Source organism: Poeciliopsis prolifica, unplaced genomic scaffold (assembly GCF_027474105.1).
Source record: "Poeciliopsis prolifica strain line A6 unplaced genomic scaffold, Auburn_PproV2 SCAFFOLD012, whole genome shotgun sequence".
Taxonomy (NCBI): Eukaryota; Metazoa; Chordata; class Actinopteri; order Cyprinodontiformes; family Poeciliidae; genus Poeciliopsis; species Poeciliopsis prolifica.
This window is the reverse complement of record NW_026562387.1, coordinates 11124002-11142500: the sequence shown is the minus strand read 5'-3', so window position 1 is coordinate 11142500 and position 18499 is coordinate 11124002. Positions and strand designations below refer to the sequence as shown.

Below are 18499 nucleotides of genomic sequence, written 5' to 3'. Positions count from 1 at the left end.
TGGGCTCCTGTGTGTCTCCGAGCTCCAGCGGACGCCGGTCGCCCACCAGGAGCGTGTTCAGGTTCATGTAGTCGTGCCACATGTCGAAGCTCTGGAAGTCCACTCTTGTTTGCGTTGTGGTCATTTTTGCAAAACGGGGATCGTCTGAGTTTGACTCCGATCGCATTGTGGCGTACTTATAGACGCGTGGACATAGCTTCAGACTGCAACAATGTTTACGACCTGTGATGGGTTGCAGGTGTTTAACTATGCAGTTTGACGTGGTCACCTTTTCAACTTAAACTCTTCTTTTGAAGAGGAGCGACATTTTTAAATTGTTTTCACGCGTCACTGTGGATGACAGACTTTGTTCAATAAGTCACCTCTCTAATTAAACTCGATCGTATGAATAAAGCTTGATGACTTTTCATACCTGTTCTGTGATTATTGACAAGTCCGATTAGATTATTATGAAAAATATTATGAGGCTCTCAATCAAAAATAATCTATGCAAACATCACATCAAATGGTCTTTTCAAACTTTGCAGACTGTTTTGTTTTGGAGGTGGTGAGTCAAATGGTCATCAATCCCTATAGAGAGGATCGCTGCTCTTCAAATCGGCCTTTGAATGTTGAAAGCCTGGAAGATTATGTTTTAAATGCTTGCACGAACAGAAATGAGGAGAACATTTATTTAACATTCAGAAATGATGTGTTTATTTACATATTTTTACCCCTCAAGTTGTTTTCATTAAGATATGCTTACAATGTCAAATTTGCTTTATGAGACCTGTTTTTAGAGGAAATGCCGAACAGATTAATGCTCAACGCTGTTATCTATTATACAAATATTAGATTTCCAGGTTGTATTGTTCATATTATTATGAACATAATACTTTTTCTAATAAGTATTAGAAGAAGAGAATAAATGTCGCTCCTCTTCAAAAGAAGAGTTTAAGTTGAAAAGATGACCCTGTAAACTGCATAATTAAACACCTGCGACCCTTCACAGGACGTAAACATTGTTGCAGTCTGAAATAGGCTATGTAGTGGCGATTGTTTGTCAAACCAAACATCCAATAAAAAGTTCCATCAGCCACTATGAGGCACTGGGGTCCAGATTCTTAACACAGGCAAAAGAATCCCAAGGTCCAAACTTGTTGATTTTCTTTGTTGCTTTTATTTTCCTTTTATGCAAGCAATTACAATTATCAAACTTTTCTTTGTTCTCTGGCACTGCTCTCTCTCTCTGTTCTCTCGCACTGCACTGATCTCTTGCACTGATCCCTTTCTCTTGCACTGGTAAAAACCATAGGCCCCAAACCCAAATGCCTGTTGGTCCTTTACCAGGCCCCTACATTTATAGAAGGTGGACTGACCCACCTTACTTCCTGTCTAGCTTACAAATGATAAAAAATAGGAAAAAATAAGAAAACAAAACAAAATATAAAAATCAATTATTAACCTGCAAATAAACTCTGTAAATAATGCAAAAAATAGAAGTTTAAGAATAAACTAACAAAATTCAAATAGATAAAAAATAAAGAATAAATAGCTCCAACACTCCGGCCCCTAATTGCGAATACTGTCGGAATTACTTTAACAAGGAAAAGGAGCTATTCCATTAAACATGTCCATACTTTCTCAGTGTGATGCTTCCAGTAGCAACAGAAGTTTGGTCACAGGTCTTTCCAAAACACTGGTCTTCGTTTGTAGTTGCACAGAACGCACCAAGCCTTTTGCATCCTGGTTTACATTTAAGACGGCCATCATCCAGGATCCTCTTGGAGCTGTAGAGTCTGCAATTAAAACAACATCTCCAGGAGTAAGACATCTTTTAGTCCTTGTCCATTTTTGTCTTTCCTGCATCAGAGGTAAGTACTCAGAAAGCCATCTTTTCCAGAACAACTCTGCCATGTATTGCACTTGTTTCCACCTTTTTCTGACATAAAGATCCTTTTGACTGAACAATCCTGGTGGCAAAACTGGTTTGTTCTTCAACAACAACAAATGGTTGGGTGTGAGTGCCTCAAGATCATTTGAGTCATCTGACACTTTGGTAATGGGTCTGTCATTTAATATGGCTTCAACTTCACAAAAGATTGTTTGAAGTCCTTCATCATCTAAAACCTGTTCTTTGAGAACTGAGACTAAAATACTTCTAATGGAACGAATCAGACGCTCCCAAACTCCCCCTTGGTGAGAGGCTGCAGGGATGTTAAAGTTCCATTTCATTCCATCCTGCACAAAAGCATTTTGAATTTTAGCATGATTCAGTTCAGCCAAACTCTCTTTCAGCTCTCGATTTGCACCAACAAAATTTGTGGCATTGTCGGATCTAATTGTGGAAACTGGACCTCTTCTACAGATGAACCTGCGGACTGCATTTATACAGGAATCTGTATCGAGAGTGTAGGCAATTTCCAGATGTACTGCACGGCTGGTGAAACAAGTGAACAGAACTCCATACCTTTTCAGGAGACTTCGTCCTCTTTTAACACTTACAGGACCAAAGTAATCCACTCCTACGTTTGTGAAAGGAGCGGTGGTTGGCAGAACTCTTTCTCCTGGCAGATCTGCCATTTTTTGTTCAACAAACTTTCCTCTGTTCCGCCTGCAAACAACACAATGAGAGATGATTTTTCTGGCAGCTGAATTACCATTTATTATCCAGTATTTTTGTCTCAATCTGGACAGCATATGAGCTCTCCCTGCATGTCCTAACTGTTGATGAATATTGCGTAAAATCAGGGTAGATACATGCATATCCTTTGTCAAAATTACAGGATGCTTTGCTTCGACAGGCATGGCTGTTTTATTCAATCTGCCACCCACTCTAAGAACTCCAGCATCCAATACTGGGTCAAGTTTGCATAGAGAACTTCTCCTAGAGACTCCTTTAAGGCCACTGGTGATGAAAGTCATTTCAGTAGCAAATTTCTGTTGTTGTGCAAACTGAATGATAGATAGTTCTGCCTTGGCCAAGTCTTCAGGAGTTAGATTTTCTTTCTTTAGAGTGGTCTTGAATCTTTGCATCTGCTTTTCCAGTTCTTTCTTTTGATTTTCTGGTTCAATTTTATTTAGGTCTGCAGCAGCAAACTCTTTTCTTTTCTGTTGCAGCAACATGAGGATGTTTTCAGCTTTAAAAACCAGGCAACAGAGGTTTTAAGCTTTGTCCATGATGAAAAATGAATCAGATAGTTCGTAGCATTTTCTGATTCCTTCACAACAACACTTACTGTTAGGTCCTTCTTGACCTCTGGGTCATCTGCAGGAATTGCGTGGTGATCCACATCCAGTTTGGGCCATTCCTCCTCTGATCTGTGGAGAAATTCAGGTCCATTTATCCATGTCCTGCATTTGAGGAACTCCTTAGCTCTCATGCCTCTAGATGCATCATCTGCAGGATTCTCTTTGGAGGAAACATATCTCCACTGATTCACATCTGTTGCTTCTCGGATAACAGAGATTCGGTTTGCAACAAAGGTGTGAAATCTTCTAGTTTCACTGGAAATATATTTTAGTACTGTTGTACTATCAGTCCAGAAAACAGGTTTTTCCAACTGTATTTGCAGCTCTTTCTGCAGCAGTTTATTTACTTGAACTGCAAGAACAGCAGCTGTCAATTCCAACCTCGGGATTGTCGTTTGCTTCATGGGGGCAACTCTTGTTTTTCCTAAAATGAAAGCAACATGTGAGATGTTATTCTTTTCCAGTTTTAAATATGACACTGTTCCATAGCCATCTTGACTTGCGTCAGAGAAATGATGAAGTTGTGCTTTATCTGGTTTCCTGATGCAACTTGGTTTGATGCAACGATCCACTTTAAAACTGGATATCAGCTGGAGATCCTCCAGCCAATCAAGCCACTTCCTAGAGAGAGAATGGGGAATAACTTCATCCCACTTCAAATTTTGTCGACAAAGTTCTTGTAGCAACAGTTTAGCTGGCATACTGAAGGGAGCCAGGATTCCCAAGGGATCATACAGTGAGCTAACCACAGACAAAATGCCCCTTCTGGTGTGTGGACGGTCCTGCACAGAGGTTCTGAACTTGAACTCGTCTGTTTCAATGCTCCACTGTAAACCCAATACTCTCTCAACTGGAAGCTGATCTGTGTCCAAATCCAGATTCTTAATTTCTTTTGCTCTCCTTTCCTCTGGGATTGACATGAGCACTCTGCGACTATTGCTGACCCATTTTGAAAGCATGAATCCTCCTTTAGAGCAGAGGTCTGTCAGCCTCTTCACCAGAAACACTGCATCTTCTTCTGTAGGAACAGATTTTAAACAGTCATCCACATAAAAGTTTTTTTGATTGTGTTAACCACTTCAGCTGGAAACTGTTGTGTGTTATCATCAGCAGCTCTTTGCAGAGCATAATTTGCACAGCTGGGTGAAGACACTGCACCAAATAAATGAACCAACATCCTGAACTCTTGTGCAGGTTTTGAAGTGTCACCATGATGCCACCACAGGAAACGGAGAAAGTTGACATGTTTTTCAGAGACATACACTTGGTGAAACATGGCGTCAATGTCAGCCATTAGTGCAACAGGCTCTTTTCTAAATCTGATGAGGACTCCAACCAGAGAGTTTGTGAGGTCAGGTCCTTGTAGAAGCTGACTGTTCAGTGATGCTCCTTTAAAAGTTGATCCACAATCAAATACAACTCTTAACTTGCCTTTTGTGGGATGATGCACCCCATGATGAGGAATGTACCACAGTTGTCCATCACCTTTCTGAAGCTCATCTGCTGGTACAGCCTCCGCATGTCCTTGCTGCAGCATGTTGTTTACACATGCAGTGTATTCCTCCTTGTACTGAGCATCCTTTTCAAATCTCCTTCTGAGGCTCTGGAGGCGCTGCTCTGCAACACAGATATTATTTGGCAAGCTGGGACTTTCATTCCTGAAAGGTAAGTCAATATGATAATGACTTCCAACAAGTTTTGTCGAGTTATTGACAATGTTCATGAAATGCAAATCCTCTCTGGACATTTCAGTTTTCTCCTCTGATGATCTTTCATTAAAATCATGATTGTACTGCTGGACCAGCATTTCTTTAAGATGCTCAACAGAGATCCTGTTGGCTGTTACAGCAGTGCAGACATTTTTATTTCTACTGTTGCTTCTAGTGCGCAAAGGACCATTTATGACCCAACCAACTTTAGTTTTTACAGCATAAGGCCCACCATCCACACTGTTTATCACCTCCCAGGGCTCTAAAACATTTGAAGCATCAGTTCCTATCAGTAGTTCCACCTTTGCATTGATGTGATGAAGCTTAACAGGCTTAAGATGAGGCCACTGATCAATGTCTTTTTGCTGGGGAATATTCAATGTAGAAACTGGCATGGTACTCTGAGTCAAAACATCTGGTAATGCTATGAAGTCATTTGTTTTCAAATTAGAGATTTCCAAACCAGACAAAACTTGTACATTAACAATCTTATTTTGATTCATTGTTCTCAGCAGAATATTTGTCCTTTTACCCTTTAAGTTCAGTCTTTTTGCCAGAGTTTCTGTACAGAACGTACCTGAACTTCCTGGATCCAGAAATGCATAAGTTTGTACAATTTTGTTGCTCTTTTGACTTTTAACTTTCACTGCAACAATAGAAAAAACAGCATCATCATCATGACCGGCCCCAATATGCCCACATGTCTGAGTGGTTGCAGTTGAGAAGTTGACATGAGACCCTTTTGTCTGTTGGGTTTGTTCTGAAGAGGCTTCTGGCTCCTTTTGCTCTATGTGAAGAACCCCCGGATGCCTTTGGTGACACACGTTGCAATCCAAACGACTCCTGCAGTCTTTGCTTGTGTGACCAACTTTCAGACAACCAAAACAAATCCCCCTTTGTTTAATGAAGGTCAACTTGTCCCGATGCATTTTAGCTTTAAACTGCATACAGTTTTCCAATAGATGATTTCTTTGTAAACAAAACAAGCAGCTGTGAAGAACAGTAGACTTGGTCTTATTTCAGTTGACTGAGTTTTGGCGTCTAGTATTGTGTTGACATTTGTGGCAAAACTGCTTCCTTTTTTCCTTTGCTTGCTGGAACTTGAGACTTTAGAGTTGATCCTAGTTTGTGGATCATGGATGTCGCCGAACACTGGATCTGATGCTACATTTACTTCTTTTACTATAAAAGCAACCAGATCAGTGAACAAAGCTCGGTGGCCATTTTGCTCCTGCAGCTCATAAGCAGTAACTCTCCATTTTTCCCTCAGCTTATATGGAAGTTTCAACACGATCGTTCTCATATTTGAAGGTAGATCCAATTCTTTCATGTAAACAATTTGTTGTGTTAGATTTGAACATCCTTGAAGGAAAAGAGAGAATGATTGAAGACTTTTCACATCGTCACCTTTTATTGTCCAACTCATAATCTTCTCCATATATGCAGAAGCTATTTTATTTTCATTTCCAAAATGTTCTTCAAGAAGATATTTGGCCCTGGAATAACCTAGCTCAGGAGGTAAGTGCTGACAACTGTGCACCAGATCTTTAGGCTGCCCCCTAGTGAACTGCTCTAAGAAGTGCAAACAGTCGCTCCAGTTGTCAGTTTTAGCTTCCACTCCGTTCTCAAAAGCATTCATAAATGATTTGTACTGCAGGGGATCCCCATCAAACACGGGAATGTTTCTAGATGGGAGGGCAGACGATAAATTTTGCTTTACAAGTAAGGCAGTGATGTCATTTTGTCTTTGCATGATGTTCACAATTTCATTCTGACAGTTCTCAGTCTCAGAGGAACATTGAAATTGTGTTTGCGTTGTTTGAGTTGAAGAATCAACTTTTACTCTCTTTTGATCCGTTTTAAGTTGTTTCTGCTTTTCTTTAGGTCTGACGACAGGAAGGTCAGATGAAGAATTTGCTGTTTCTTTGGGAAAAAACTCATCAGCGCGAGGATTTAGCAGCGGCATGTCCTTTACTTTAGCTCTTTCAAAATAAGAGTTCATTCCATCAGATCGTTTAGAACCAACGACTGAATTCATTAAGACATTAAGTTTTGCATTGGTTGCTGCCAACTCTATTTCCAAATTTAATTTTTCCTTTTCTTTCCTCAGCTTCTCCTCTTGCTCTTCGATCAGATGTTTTTTGTCCAACGCGACGAATCTCTCCATGAGCGCCGCCTTTTCAGCTGCAGCTTTAATGCGAGCAGAAGATGTAGATGAAGTCCGAGAAAACTGTGAAGATGTTTTTGAACGTGGCTTTACACTTGAAATATTAGAAACACTGTCTTCAGGATTTATTTCATCCACCTCTACAACTAGATCATCACCAACATTATTGTTTTGTTCAGTATATGGATATCCTGCTTCATGCAACCAAACCTTTACATTGTCCATAAATTCAGAGAATGCCACCACCTTGGACTGAAAATACACATTTTGCCTTTTCACTTCTTCTTCTGGCAATGGCAAATTCAAAAATGATTCATGTAAATCAGTTGCATCTTGATAGCATTTAATAAACTTGGCAAAGTCAGAAGACACTTTCTTAACATTTTCTTGTGACGTCATTAATGCGGAGATTTTCTCCACAAGGTTTGAAGCTTGTTTGCACTTTAAACTTCGTTTTTCTTGACATGTTTTCACATAAAACTCCAAACCCTTTTGTGTGAATTTGATGTTTCTTTTCTCTTGTGACATCCGAGTGTCATCCTCTTTGCTCTTTACATCAGACATTTTTAGCAATCCTTTGAATTATTTCAAACCTTTAAAGGGACATTAATCAACAAGGAATCCACAGGATGAAGCACAAACTTGTCTCTTTGTTTAAAGAGGTTGATTCTTGTGAACAAACATTTCCATGATGGGCGTCGGCACACGTCTGAATCCAATTATGCGTCAATTTGTCACATCAAACTCATCTCATCAGTCTTTGCAGTGAAATAATGTCTTTAAACTCCAGTAGTTTCACCGTTTGTCCTTTACGGCTTGAACAATATTGTCACGTACCAGTTTGATGAATGAGTGACGTGTCAATCCAGGCCTCACGCAGCAAGTCGCTTGATTTCATCAAAGACGGTCCAAAACCTTTTGTTTGATGGTAATCCTTGAGATCCACAAATCCAACATGTCCATTAAGGAGGAATTATTCCTTTTAATCCACAGGCTGGTTCCTTACTTGATCCATGAGAAGGTCTTTACTTGTTCCACAGGGTGGGTTTTTACTTGATGTAGTGGCGATTGTTTGTCAAACCAAACATCCAATAAAAAGTTCCATCAGCCACTATGAGGCACTGGGGTCCAGATTCTTAACACAGGCAAAAGAATCCCAAGGTCCAAACTTGTTGATTTTCTTTGTTGCTTTTATTTTCCTTTTATGCAAGCAATTACAATTATCAAACTTTTCTTTGTTCTCTGGCACTGCTCTCTCTCTCTGTTCTCTCGCACTGCACTGATCTCTTGCACTGATCCCTTTCTCTTGCACTGGTAAAAACCATAGGCCCCAAACCCAAATGCCTGTTGGTCCTTTACCAGGCCCCTACATTTATAGAAGGTGGACTGACCCACCTTACTTCCTGTCTAGCTTACAAATGATAAAAAATAGGAAAAAATAAGAAAACAAAACAAAATATAAAAATCAATTATTAACCTGCAAATAAACTCTGTAAATAATGCAAAAAATAGAAGTTTAAGAATAAACTAACAAAATTCAAATAGATAAAGAAATAAAGAATAAATAGCTCCAACAGGCTATATTAAATGTAAATAATTATATTATATTATATATAGGCCTATTATTTTAAATTTTTGCAGTTTGTGATTTTGTGCAATAACATATTTTTTGAGAAAAATTATAAGAAAATAATAATAACTGTAAGTCACTAAAACTCATTGATGTGTATATGTGTATATGTGTGCGTGTGTGGCTGCACAGGTGACCCGTGATTCATCTTAAGCCATAAGATGGCCATCGGCGCCGACGTGTCTCGTCTAATCCACTTCAAAAATATAGAACATTAAAAAAAGTGACACCTGCACAGTCAAAAAAAGAGACACCTGCACAGTCAGGCTGCACATTATCAGGGGGCGGACCTATGGATGCAACTTGCTTTGAAGTTAAAAGCGTTCTTCTTGAAGAAAAATAAAACAGCTTATAAGTAAAATATTAATAGACAAATAGCTAGATGTCTAGAGATGCAAACTCTGGATCTGTATGGAACATGTTTTATTATTTTTTAGGACAGTGTTTTGACTGTAGAAACAGACAACCGCTTTGTTTGTGAAGTAAAACGCATCTTGTAGGCGGAGCTATTGTGCGTAAGCGAAGTCTCAGTATTGCGCATGCGTACTGGTTGACATACCGGCGACGGTAGTTCGACGGTGGCCTAGCGAATACAGGGGATTACGAGCCCAATCTGACAGGTCAGAATATTACAAGTATCTGCATTTTGAGATTCATAATGTTTCCCACTAATTAATTTGGAGAAAATAGTTTAATTCCAGTCAAAAGCGTTTGGAAATATTTGGTTGTCCAGTGTGCTGAGGTGGGTTTCGCGCTAAGCTAACGTCCAGTTAGCCGCTGTGCGACTGTTAGCTTGGGGTGTTGAATGCGGCCAACACTGGCTGTGACATAACCAACTTGACCGATTGGGGACATCATTCTACCTTATACCGGTGCTTTTTAATATGCGTGAATATGTAAAGGACATGCTTAGGATACCAAATTAAGTTTGGTTTGCTGGTAGTTGGGCTGTGTAAATCCACAGAAAGCTAGCCCTGCTGCTAGCAGTGTATCTTGAAATGTTGTGAGTTGTTAAGCAATGTTTGTTTAGGGGAATGATCTACGTATTAACTGTTTAACATTGAAAGCAGCTGAGGCTGCAATATCGACTCTTTTGCTCATACTGACAGCTGTCACATTAGCTCATCTCGGAGCATGCATGTAAGTACTGATGCAAGCATGTTTTTATGAAGGGCTCTGATCCAGCTGTTAAGATAAACAAAATTTGACAGGACCGAAAGATTAGGGTGATGATAAGAGGGCCTTCCAGCTTCAAAGACGCGAAGTTCATTGCAAAAGCTGAAGGATCAAATACATTTGTGAAGAACAAATTCAGAAATCATAAGGGGCATTTGACTTCTACCAACAAAGGCTTTTCCGCTCATTATTCATTGTGGTTCATGAGTTTGCAGTGTTTCTTTCTTTTGCTAAAATGTATTTGTGTTTTTTATCAAAATTATATACTTTCTACATTGATTATTTTTTTAATAATCAATTGTCTGTGTCTTAAAATTTTAACAAAAGTTTTGGTTAAACAAAAATAACTTTAAATCTTATTCCTCAATGGATATGAATCATTTTGAGCTTAACTGTGCTTACAGTTGAATTAAATATGAGTAGTCCAGCTAAATCAGTATCCTGGGATGTACATAATTTACAATTATGAATTATGAGATGTGCAAGATGACTTTGAGTTTGCATCTTTTCCCTTTTTGAAAGCACATGTTGCCATTTTGTTGCCTTTCTTCCATTTTTGTACTTTAAATGTACCATTTTTTTAGCACTGTATTTTAACCCTAATGTATCAATTTAGATTTTGCTTGGGTGAAGCTGCAGGCTGCTCCATTTCATACTCAAAAAGTTGTACACAAAACTGCAAGAGGTTAGGTTACAATGAATTTCCGTATGGGGCCGTTGGAACAGTAGTGGAAACGATTTTGAGAATCCTTTGCTAATAATAGCTGCTTGTATCTTGTCAGGGTACACCATGAGTCAGAGTAAGGACAATGCAAGACTCAAGAGCTACAAGAACAAGTCTCTCAACACAGATGAGATGAGGAGGAGGAGGGAAGAGGAAGGTCTGCAGCTCCGCAAACAGAAGAAGGATGAACAAGTAAGTAATTCATGGTGTAAAAACAAACTGAAGTAACACAGCTGATGTACAGGATTTGTTATATTGTAATTACAAGGGACTGATACCTCATGTATGTACATAGTGTCTGAAAGGCTAAAACTCACAAACTGGATGGATGACGTGAGATGGCAAATGAAGAATAAACATAGTAGCTTTCATCAGTGTTACAATAAAATACTTCCTGATATCATGCAGCGCTTGTGATATCCCAACACAAACCATCACACATTACAAAATGGGAACAAAAATGAAATATTCTAGAAATTAAGGGAAGTGCTTTTGTATTTCTATTCTGCTCCATTTCCTTTTATATCCTTAAATAAAATCCATTCAATTACCTTCAAAATTTACAAAATTATTAAACCCCTGTTTGCAATTAAATTTGGTATAAAAACAACTGTTTTTTGAGAGTTTTATTAGCCAACAGTGGTGAGCAAACAAGTCAGTAAAATCCAGACTTTAAAACAACATTCCCAACTTCAAGTTGATATGAATCCACTGCAAAGTACTGTATGCACCTTCTTAGGTGTGCTCTTTATATTCATGTAACATTAAGGTAAATAAGACAAAAATTATACTTGCATGTTCCAATTCTATTGCAGCTTTTTAAAAGGAGAAATGTTGCCACTGTGGAGGACGATGGAGCCCTGGAGGATGATGGAATGGCCGACAGCGGCTACCTGGAATCACAGGCGAACAACCTGGATCCACTCATGGTGAGAAAACATTTAAAAAAACATCCTGGTTCTCCGTAAATAAAAAAAAAAAAAACTTCGATAAAACCAGATGTAACCAAATTGTATTGCAGGGTGGGGTCATCTCTGAAGACATGATTCAGATGATCTTCTCCAGTTCTCCAGAGCAGCAGCTAATAGGCACTCAGCGCTTTAGGAAACTCCTTTCTAAAGGTACAGCTGCAAGTTTCACTCATGTGTACATCACTAATGGCTGTGGACTTTATTCTCTGAAGCACATCAAGTTCTGCTTGTCATTAAATGATCTGAACCTATGAAATAATGATATTGTTCAAAATGCAAGGATTATCAAAATCTGTCATCATGAGCAATTCTATTGCCTATGCATGATTTTAAATATAATTTAGGTAAAACTTCTCCATCTCTCCAGTATTTAATTTGGACCTGTTCTTTTCCCTTCTTCTGTATTTGTCACACAGAACCAAACCCACCCATTGATGAAGTTATTGCTACTCCAGGGGTTGTGGAGCGTTTCGTTGAATTTCTGAGGAGGAGAGAAAACTGTACACTGCAGGTACATTTACATACTGATTCTGCTCAACAGTACAAGTGTGGAAAATCAGAAAGATAGGATTTCAGTTTGGTTAGCTTCCATGTGTAAGCTCTTAACTCTGCAGAAATCTCTGCTTTACATTAAATGCAAAGTTTTGCATTTATGCTTAAAAAAATTCTCTTCACACATTGCGTTCCTTCTCTAGCATCCTACATATTTTCCTCATGTTTAAGGGTTACCATTAAACCTAACGTTGCTGTACACTTTTTCATGTTCTGTGTTTTGTTTTAGTTTGAGGCTGCGTGGGTCTTGACCAACATTGCTTCAGGTACATCCCATCAAACGCGCGTTGTGATCCAGGCAGGGGCCGTGCCCATATTCATAGAGATGCTCGCCTCAGACTTTGAGGACGTACAGGAACAGGTAAGAACTTTCCTTTTCTGTTCAATTATCCTGTTCAAAACACACTTGCATGACTTTTGTTACATTTACAGTTGAGCTTAAATGGCTGCTTTTCCCCTTAGGCAGTGTGGGCCTTGGGAAACATAGCAGGTGACAGCACAGAATGCAGAGACTTTGTCATAGACTGTAACATTCTTCCCTCTCTGCTGCAGTAAGTAGCTTCTCAATTTCCTTGTCTTTTCGATACTACTCATACAATTCAAATGCAGTTTCGCAAACTGGATCTGTAAAATTCTCTTTGCAGATTATTGGCCAAACAAAATCGTCTAACAATGATGAGGAACGCAGTGTGGGCGCTGTCCAACCTGTGCAGAGGAAAGAACCCACCTCCAGATTTTGCCAAGGTAATTTGCCAGGACAAAGCATCACTATGGCAACTGCCCACATCTCAGTACAGCATTGCTTGCCTTTCAAGGTCACAAGCCTGTTATCGCTCATATCTTAATTGCACAAGTTTTTTTCCTAACTGGACTTGAACACAATGTTTTCTCTCTCAGGTATCCCCGTGTCTCAGCGTGCTTTCCTGGCTGCTGTTTGTTAACGACACAGACATCCTTGCTGATGCATGCTGGGCGCTCTCTTACCTTTCTGATGGCCCCAATGACAAGATCCAGGCTGTTATCGACTCAGGAGTCTGTCGAAGGCTTGTGGAACTGCTGATGTAAGTCATACAGGGAAACTGCAGATCATTTTACAAATATGCTGACGGAAAATATGACTTGTTTATGGGCTATAAGCAAACAAACAGAATTGCACACTTATTATAGTTTACTAAAATAGTCACAGAGTCTCGCCTGTGCACATCATTTCAACTGCGTTGAGTGTACTGTTACAAATGCAGCTGCCTCTTAATAAACAAAAATATGCATAAAATATTGAGAGGATTTTAATGTAAAACCCCTTCCAGAGTTTTGGGAGATTCACAAGGCCTGGGCTTCCTGAAGCCACAAGTTGATCTATTACTGAAATTATTGAATGTTTTAATGACATTATAATTCACAAAGATGTACTTTGTTATTTTACTGAATTGAAAAATAAACAACAATGACGACAATCTGTGATTCTGCTCTCTTTCAGGCACGCTGATTATAAGGTGGTGTCTCCTGCACTGAGAGCTGTTGGAAACATCGTCACTGGAGATGATCTGCAGACACAAGTACAGGCAACATCTACTTCAACTGAGTATTAATGTCTGGAGAAGTGTGAATTTTCTGACTGAGTCAAATTTATATCATTTCAGGTGATTCTGAACTGTTCAGCACTGCAGTCTTTACTTCACCTGCTGAGCAGCCCCAAGGAGTCTATTAAGAAGGAAGCTTGTTGGACAATCTCCAACATCACTGCAGGGAATCGAGCACAAATACAGGTGCGTTTACATTTTCTCTTTTATCTTAACTTTAAAAGTAATTAGAAGACCTGATGAGTTCCTTCCCTTGTTGGCAGATGGTGATAGACGCGGGTCTGATGCCTCCTCTCATCAGTATTCTGCAAGTAGCTGAGTTTCGCACAAGAAAGGAGGCAGCGTGGGCTATTACCAACGCCACCTCCGGCGGCTCTGCAGAGCAAATAAGGTAAAACTCAAGTGCTATTTGAGAAAAGAAATTACATAATAAATTTGAGTTAATTTTTGTGTAGATTTGTTACAAAAGATTATATGTCCTTTAAGACTATGAACTTTATTCTTTGCATTTTTTTATAAATCTGTGGAAGCCTTAAAACAAAAAAACAGCATACTCCAAACAATAGTAAATAAACGTCTTTATTGTGTTTAATATCGTAAGATTTAATCTAGCCATCTTTACTTCATCCTAAGACTTCATGTATGGTTAATTTGATCAATTTTAATTGGGTTTGACAGAAATCTTGTTCCAAAGACAATCCCTTTTATTGTGATTAAGTGATCTAATTTTTACTGTCTGTACTGCCCCCTGCAGGCATCTGGTGGAACTTGGCTGTATAAAACCTCTGTGTGACCTTCTCACACTGATGGATTCCAAAATAGTCCAAGTGGCTCTAAATGGTCTAGAAAACATCCTGCGACTGGGAGAGCTGGAGGCCAAGAGAGGAGGAGGCATTAACCCGTACTGTGCTCTCATCGAAGAGGCCTATGGTTAGAATCATACATCCTTTCTTTTTGCAGCTTCCATTTTCTGTCTTGCCATTAAATCTGCTGTATATTCCAATTTTGATGAAACCTCATTATGGAATTTCGAGAAGAAAAATGTGCCGAAGACATGATTTTTATGTTTCCATGGTACAATAAAGACAACTATTTCCAGCTCTAACTTCCTCTGTTCCCTCTTAGGCCTGGACAAATTAGAGTTCCTGCAGGGTCACGAGAACCAGGAAATCTACCAGAAAGCCTTCGACCTGATCGAGCGCTACTTCAACACCGAAGACGAGGACCCTTCGCTGGCTCCGGCCGTCGACCTGCAGCAGCAGCAGTTCCTCTTCCAGCAGTGCGAGGCTCCGATGGAGGGCTTCCAGCTATAATGCTAAAAATCTCCCCCAAGCTCCAGCTTCACCTTCATCTACGCTCACGTCTCAGTCGCTGCCCACAGCCAAGACCCAGAGTGACAAACAGCCCTGCTCCTCCCCTTTCCCAGCGAGATGGATTCAATCATCATCTTGATCGTTATCATACTACGTAACAGTGAAGAAGCACATATTTGTGCATACATCCAACATGGGTCAAGTCTTGTCAGCCAGTTCATCAAGGTTCACTTTATTTTTCTGTTTTGTGCCGACTTCCTGGCCATAGCTCCAGCATCTCCTGTCAGACCATTCCCATACTCCTCATCAGACAGAAGAACATCCTTCTCCTTGTTGCCATAGGAATAGCAAGCACTCTCTCAGCCAATGGGAGAATTTGGACTGCCCTGCTTGTCTGAAGCATTAATGACTTGGAAGATGGACAAATATTGACCCGGTTCCCCTTAATTTGTCCTACAACACAGAGAAAGATCCAACCTAAACAATGGACTGACCCCGAGACATTGACCTCATCTTTGAGTGCATCACTTGGACTGACTAAGAAAGGCACTTAACTTGAAAAAAAAAATGGAGGATTAGTTTCCTCAACTTTTCTCAGAATCCACACATAGACTCAATTAGAAACTTGACTGTGTCGCTGCGCGGTGGATTGCTCGCATTCCCACCCTGATCTCATATCATTCCTTCTTACCAGTATTGGGACTTTTCCACATGCACTGGCTCCACCTTCAAGAGTTTAAACTGCCGCATCTGATTTAAAAACCCCATGGAACCATGGGAATTGGAGTCTTCCCTCGCACTGAGACAATTGGACTTGGACAAAACTAAACAGACTATATAGCCCTGGATTCTGTCCAGCAGCAAGCCAGCGGGATTTTCCGTTTTTGTTTTTTTTTTTTTTTTCCGTTTATTAAACCGTTTCATTTTATTTGCAGCACTTTAGTTCTGGACTTTTGCCTGTTCATCGACAGTAGTCTTTATGTTTGCTATTTAAGTTGTTTGATGATACGGCTCTTCCCTCAGGAAGCGAGATGTAAAGAGTCCAGGCCCTCACTCCTGGTATGACAAACGTTACACTGTTTACCCTTCTACCAAAGGGGAATTCGAGCAGATTGTGGACTGAAATTGCCAGCAAACTCTTGTCAAAAATTGGGATTTTTTTTATTCCCTCAGCAAAACTAAAACAACTCTGCATTTGGTGAATTGGCAGTTTTAATCTTTGAGCAGTCTAACACGAATCCAGATAAATGTTTGCTGTTTGATTATGCCAAATCAAGACATGTATCAGACTGAAGAATCAAGGTTGGTCTTTTTTTTTTTTAATTGGGAGTTAGCATCTTTAGTTGTTGGTGCCATAATCCCTAATATATGAAAGTTTTTCCATAAAACATCAACAGAAAAAAAAGGAAGAAAAAAAAACATCCAGATTAAACTTGAAAATCCTCATGATCATTGTAGTTAGCACAACTGAATGTTTGTTTACCAAGTACTCTTCTCATGTTGCTTAATTTTGTCAAAAGTCTCTTCAAGAGATGACCAGCTCTTCGTGTTCATTACTGTTTGTTGTACCAAGTTTGTGCATCTGTTCTGTTCTGCCATTTGCATAAAAGTCATTTCAGAAACTCCACAAACAGTGGCACGTGGATCAGTTTCATTGCTGCATGTGATTACCGTGTGTTTCGCCAAGGTAGAAAATGTTCATTTCAGTTTTATTCAGTAATTTTCTCATAAATGCTTGTTTGAAATTGTAATAGAGAGACTATAATCTCGTGTTTTTTCAAATAGTCCGACATCAAAATCATAAAATTCATGTTCAGTTTGAGTAAAACCTCCCAGGTAAGTTTATTAATTAATAGAACATATCTGAAGAACAATTACTTTATGAACGAGAACAAGACAAAGAACCCAATTACACTGGATCTACTGTCTCTATTAAATTTTCAAAGTAAATACAGGTATGTATAAACAAAGGGAACAGTAAATTTTGCATTTATCCAGTGAGAAAAGTTTTATTCTCCTTTCATTTAATTCCTCACTGCAACTCCAGGCTTGGTACCACTACAGATTTCTCCTTTCCTCTGAGAACCCCAACTGTTTGGAAAACAGTCACTCCTTAAATGTCTGGGGGTTTTTTTTTTCTACAGTTAGATCTGCAATGTGAGGCTAATCGCCTGTTTGGCAAAAAGTCCCACTGAGTTCAAGTTCAGTGGAGGACTCTGGGAACTAGTCCATAAGTTGAGAGCTTTGGTACAAACACTAATTAGGCAAAAATACAGTTGATACCATGTGTTTACATGCATGGAGAAAAAAGAAAAAACTAAAAAGACAACAACCTGTCCAGGTTTTTTTTTTTCCTCACTGACAATGCATCAAAATATTTCTATTTGGCAACGCCAGATGATGATGTTAAATTGAGGCAAAATTGTGGATGTATTTTAAATGCCGAAAGCTGCTTTCTAATGTAATGACATCAAAAAATTTAAAATAAATCTAAGATACCGGAAAAATTACTGCAGATCTCCAAATGTCTGGTTCAGTGTCACCTACAGTTTCCAGATTCCCAAGTGTCAGCTGTTATCAGAACGGGAATGTCCAGCTGCACTATTGATTAAGGAGACTGTGAGATGGACCTGTTCTGTGTGAAATATGTGAACCACCCTCAGAAGACAAGCGAAAGACGTGAAGATGCTTGCTGAACTCATGCCGACATGTACGCGGGAAGAAAGACCTTGACGTTTTTTGCCATAATGACCGTAGCCTAGTAAAATCCTTGCCCTACACTTCGCTTCGTACAGATGGTCTGGACTCTCGGCTATTGAGAAATTATTGCTTCCAGGAGGCGTGGACTCTGTTGAAGTATTTAAATTTCACCCAACCGCTAACGCTTAGCTGTGATGTATCCACTTTGCTTACCAGAAACTGCCTGCGCTATAAACAACCATCCTCCACGTCAAAAGAGAGAAGTGCCAAGCTGAGCAAGGCGACTGTTATTTGAATATTTGTGGCCAAACACTGACTGAACTGCTTCGTTAGCTTCCTCCGCTGCCATTGCTAAAACTACAGGCAGACTGTGATTCTTAAACAGATCAGAAAACTTTCACAACTTCTACTGTTCGCTGATTGGCCCTGTTGATGATCTACTGGGGGAATCAACTTCAACGGGAGAAATAGTAGACGGAGCAGAAAGGAGATGAGAATCGAGCAAAACTGCAAAAGAAGGAGAAAGAAATTCTCTGGGAGCATTAGTATTTTAGCTGCTAAAATTATACATCAGATGTGGTAATTAAGAGAATGAGTTGCAGAATGAGATGTACAGTGTTCTATTGAAAATTTCATCAAGGCAGTCCTTTAAGACTGCAATATTCCATGTATTGATCCATCACTAACCTAACTCACTGAAGACAGCAAAGGTTCAGTCTGATTTCATCTCAAATAATAAAGAGGGG

At 39.5% G+C, this 18499-nt stretch overlaps 3 protein-coding genes across 3 annotated transcripts in view; 1 reads left to right on the top strand and 2 right to left on the bottom strand.

Annotated features, from left to right (window-relative positions):
- The window catches only part of LOC129364876 (nanos homolog 1-like), a 575-nt gene extending 389 nt beyond the window's left edge, over positions 1 to 186 (bottom strand). Inside the window, exon 1 of the mRNA XM_055037801.1 lies at positions 1 to 186. This exon is cut by the window's left edge and continues 389 nt beyond it. Within this exon, the coding sequence (XP_054893776.1) occupies positions 1 to 166 (166 nt within the window). The 5' untranslated portion in view covers positions 167 to 186.
- A 1564-nt stretch (positions 187 to 1750) lies between these two features.
- LOC129364874 (uncharacterized) lies at positions 1751 to 4260 on the bottom strand. Its single transcript, XM_055037799.1, has 2 exons — positions 3219 to 4260; positions 1751 to 2593 (listed from the first exon to the last, which is right to left on the bottom strand). The coding sequence occupies exons 1-2, from the start codon at positions 4188 to 4190 to the stop codon at positions 2570 to 2572; spliced, it is 996 nt and encodes a 331-aa protein (XP_054893774.1). The 5' UTR covers positions 4191 to 4260; the 3' UTR covers positions 1751 to 2569.
- Positions 4261 to 9268: 5008 nt separating this feature from the next.
- Positions 9269 to 17563, top strand: kpna1 (karyopherin alpha 1 (importin alpha 5)). Its single transcript, XM_055037798.1, has 14 exons — positions 9269 to 9357; positions 10696 to 10829; positions 11453 to 11566; positions 11659 to 11758; positions 12025 to 12119; positions 12390 to 12521; positions 12623 to 12711; positions 12805 to 12904; positions 13058 to 13221; positions 13638 to 13716; positions 13801 to 13926; positions 14004 to 14131; positions 14495 to 14670; positions 14866 to 17563. The coding sequence occupies exons 2-14, from the start codon at positions 10704 to 10706 to the stop codon at positions 15051 to 15053; spliced, it is 1617 nt and encodes a 538-aa protein (XP_054893773.1). The 5' UTR covers positions 9269 to 9357; positions 10696 to 10703; the 3' UTR covers positions 15054 to 17563.
- The last annotated feature ends 936 nt before the right edge of the window (positions 17564 to 18499 follow it).

What these genes read in the sequence shown, in the direction of transcription:
- LOC129364874 (XM_055037799.1), bottom strand. Translation starts at nt 4,190, where the DNA reads ATGCTTTCAAAATGGGTCAGCAATAGTCGCAGAGTGCTCATGTCAATC. An exon ending in AGGTCAAGAAGGACCTAACA is followed by an intron (nt 2,594 to 3,218) that starts GTAAGTGTTGTT and finishes TGTTGTTTGCAG; the next exon opens with GCGGAACAGAGGAAAGTTTG.
- kpna1 (XM_055037798.1), top strand. Translation starts at nt 10,704, where the DNA reads ATGAGTCAGAGTAAGGACAATGCAAGACTCAAGAGCTACAAGAACAAG. An exon ending in CACCTCCAGATTTTGCCAAG is followed by an intron (nt 12,905 to 13,057) that starts GTAATTTGCCAG and finishes TTTCTCTCTCAG; the next exon opens with GTATCCCCGTGTCTCAGCGT. An exon ending in AGGCTTGTGGAACTGCTGAT is followed by an intron (nt 13,222 to 13,637) that starts GTAAGTCATACA and finishes GCTCTCTTTCAG; the next exon opens with GCACGCTGATTATAAGGTGG.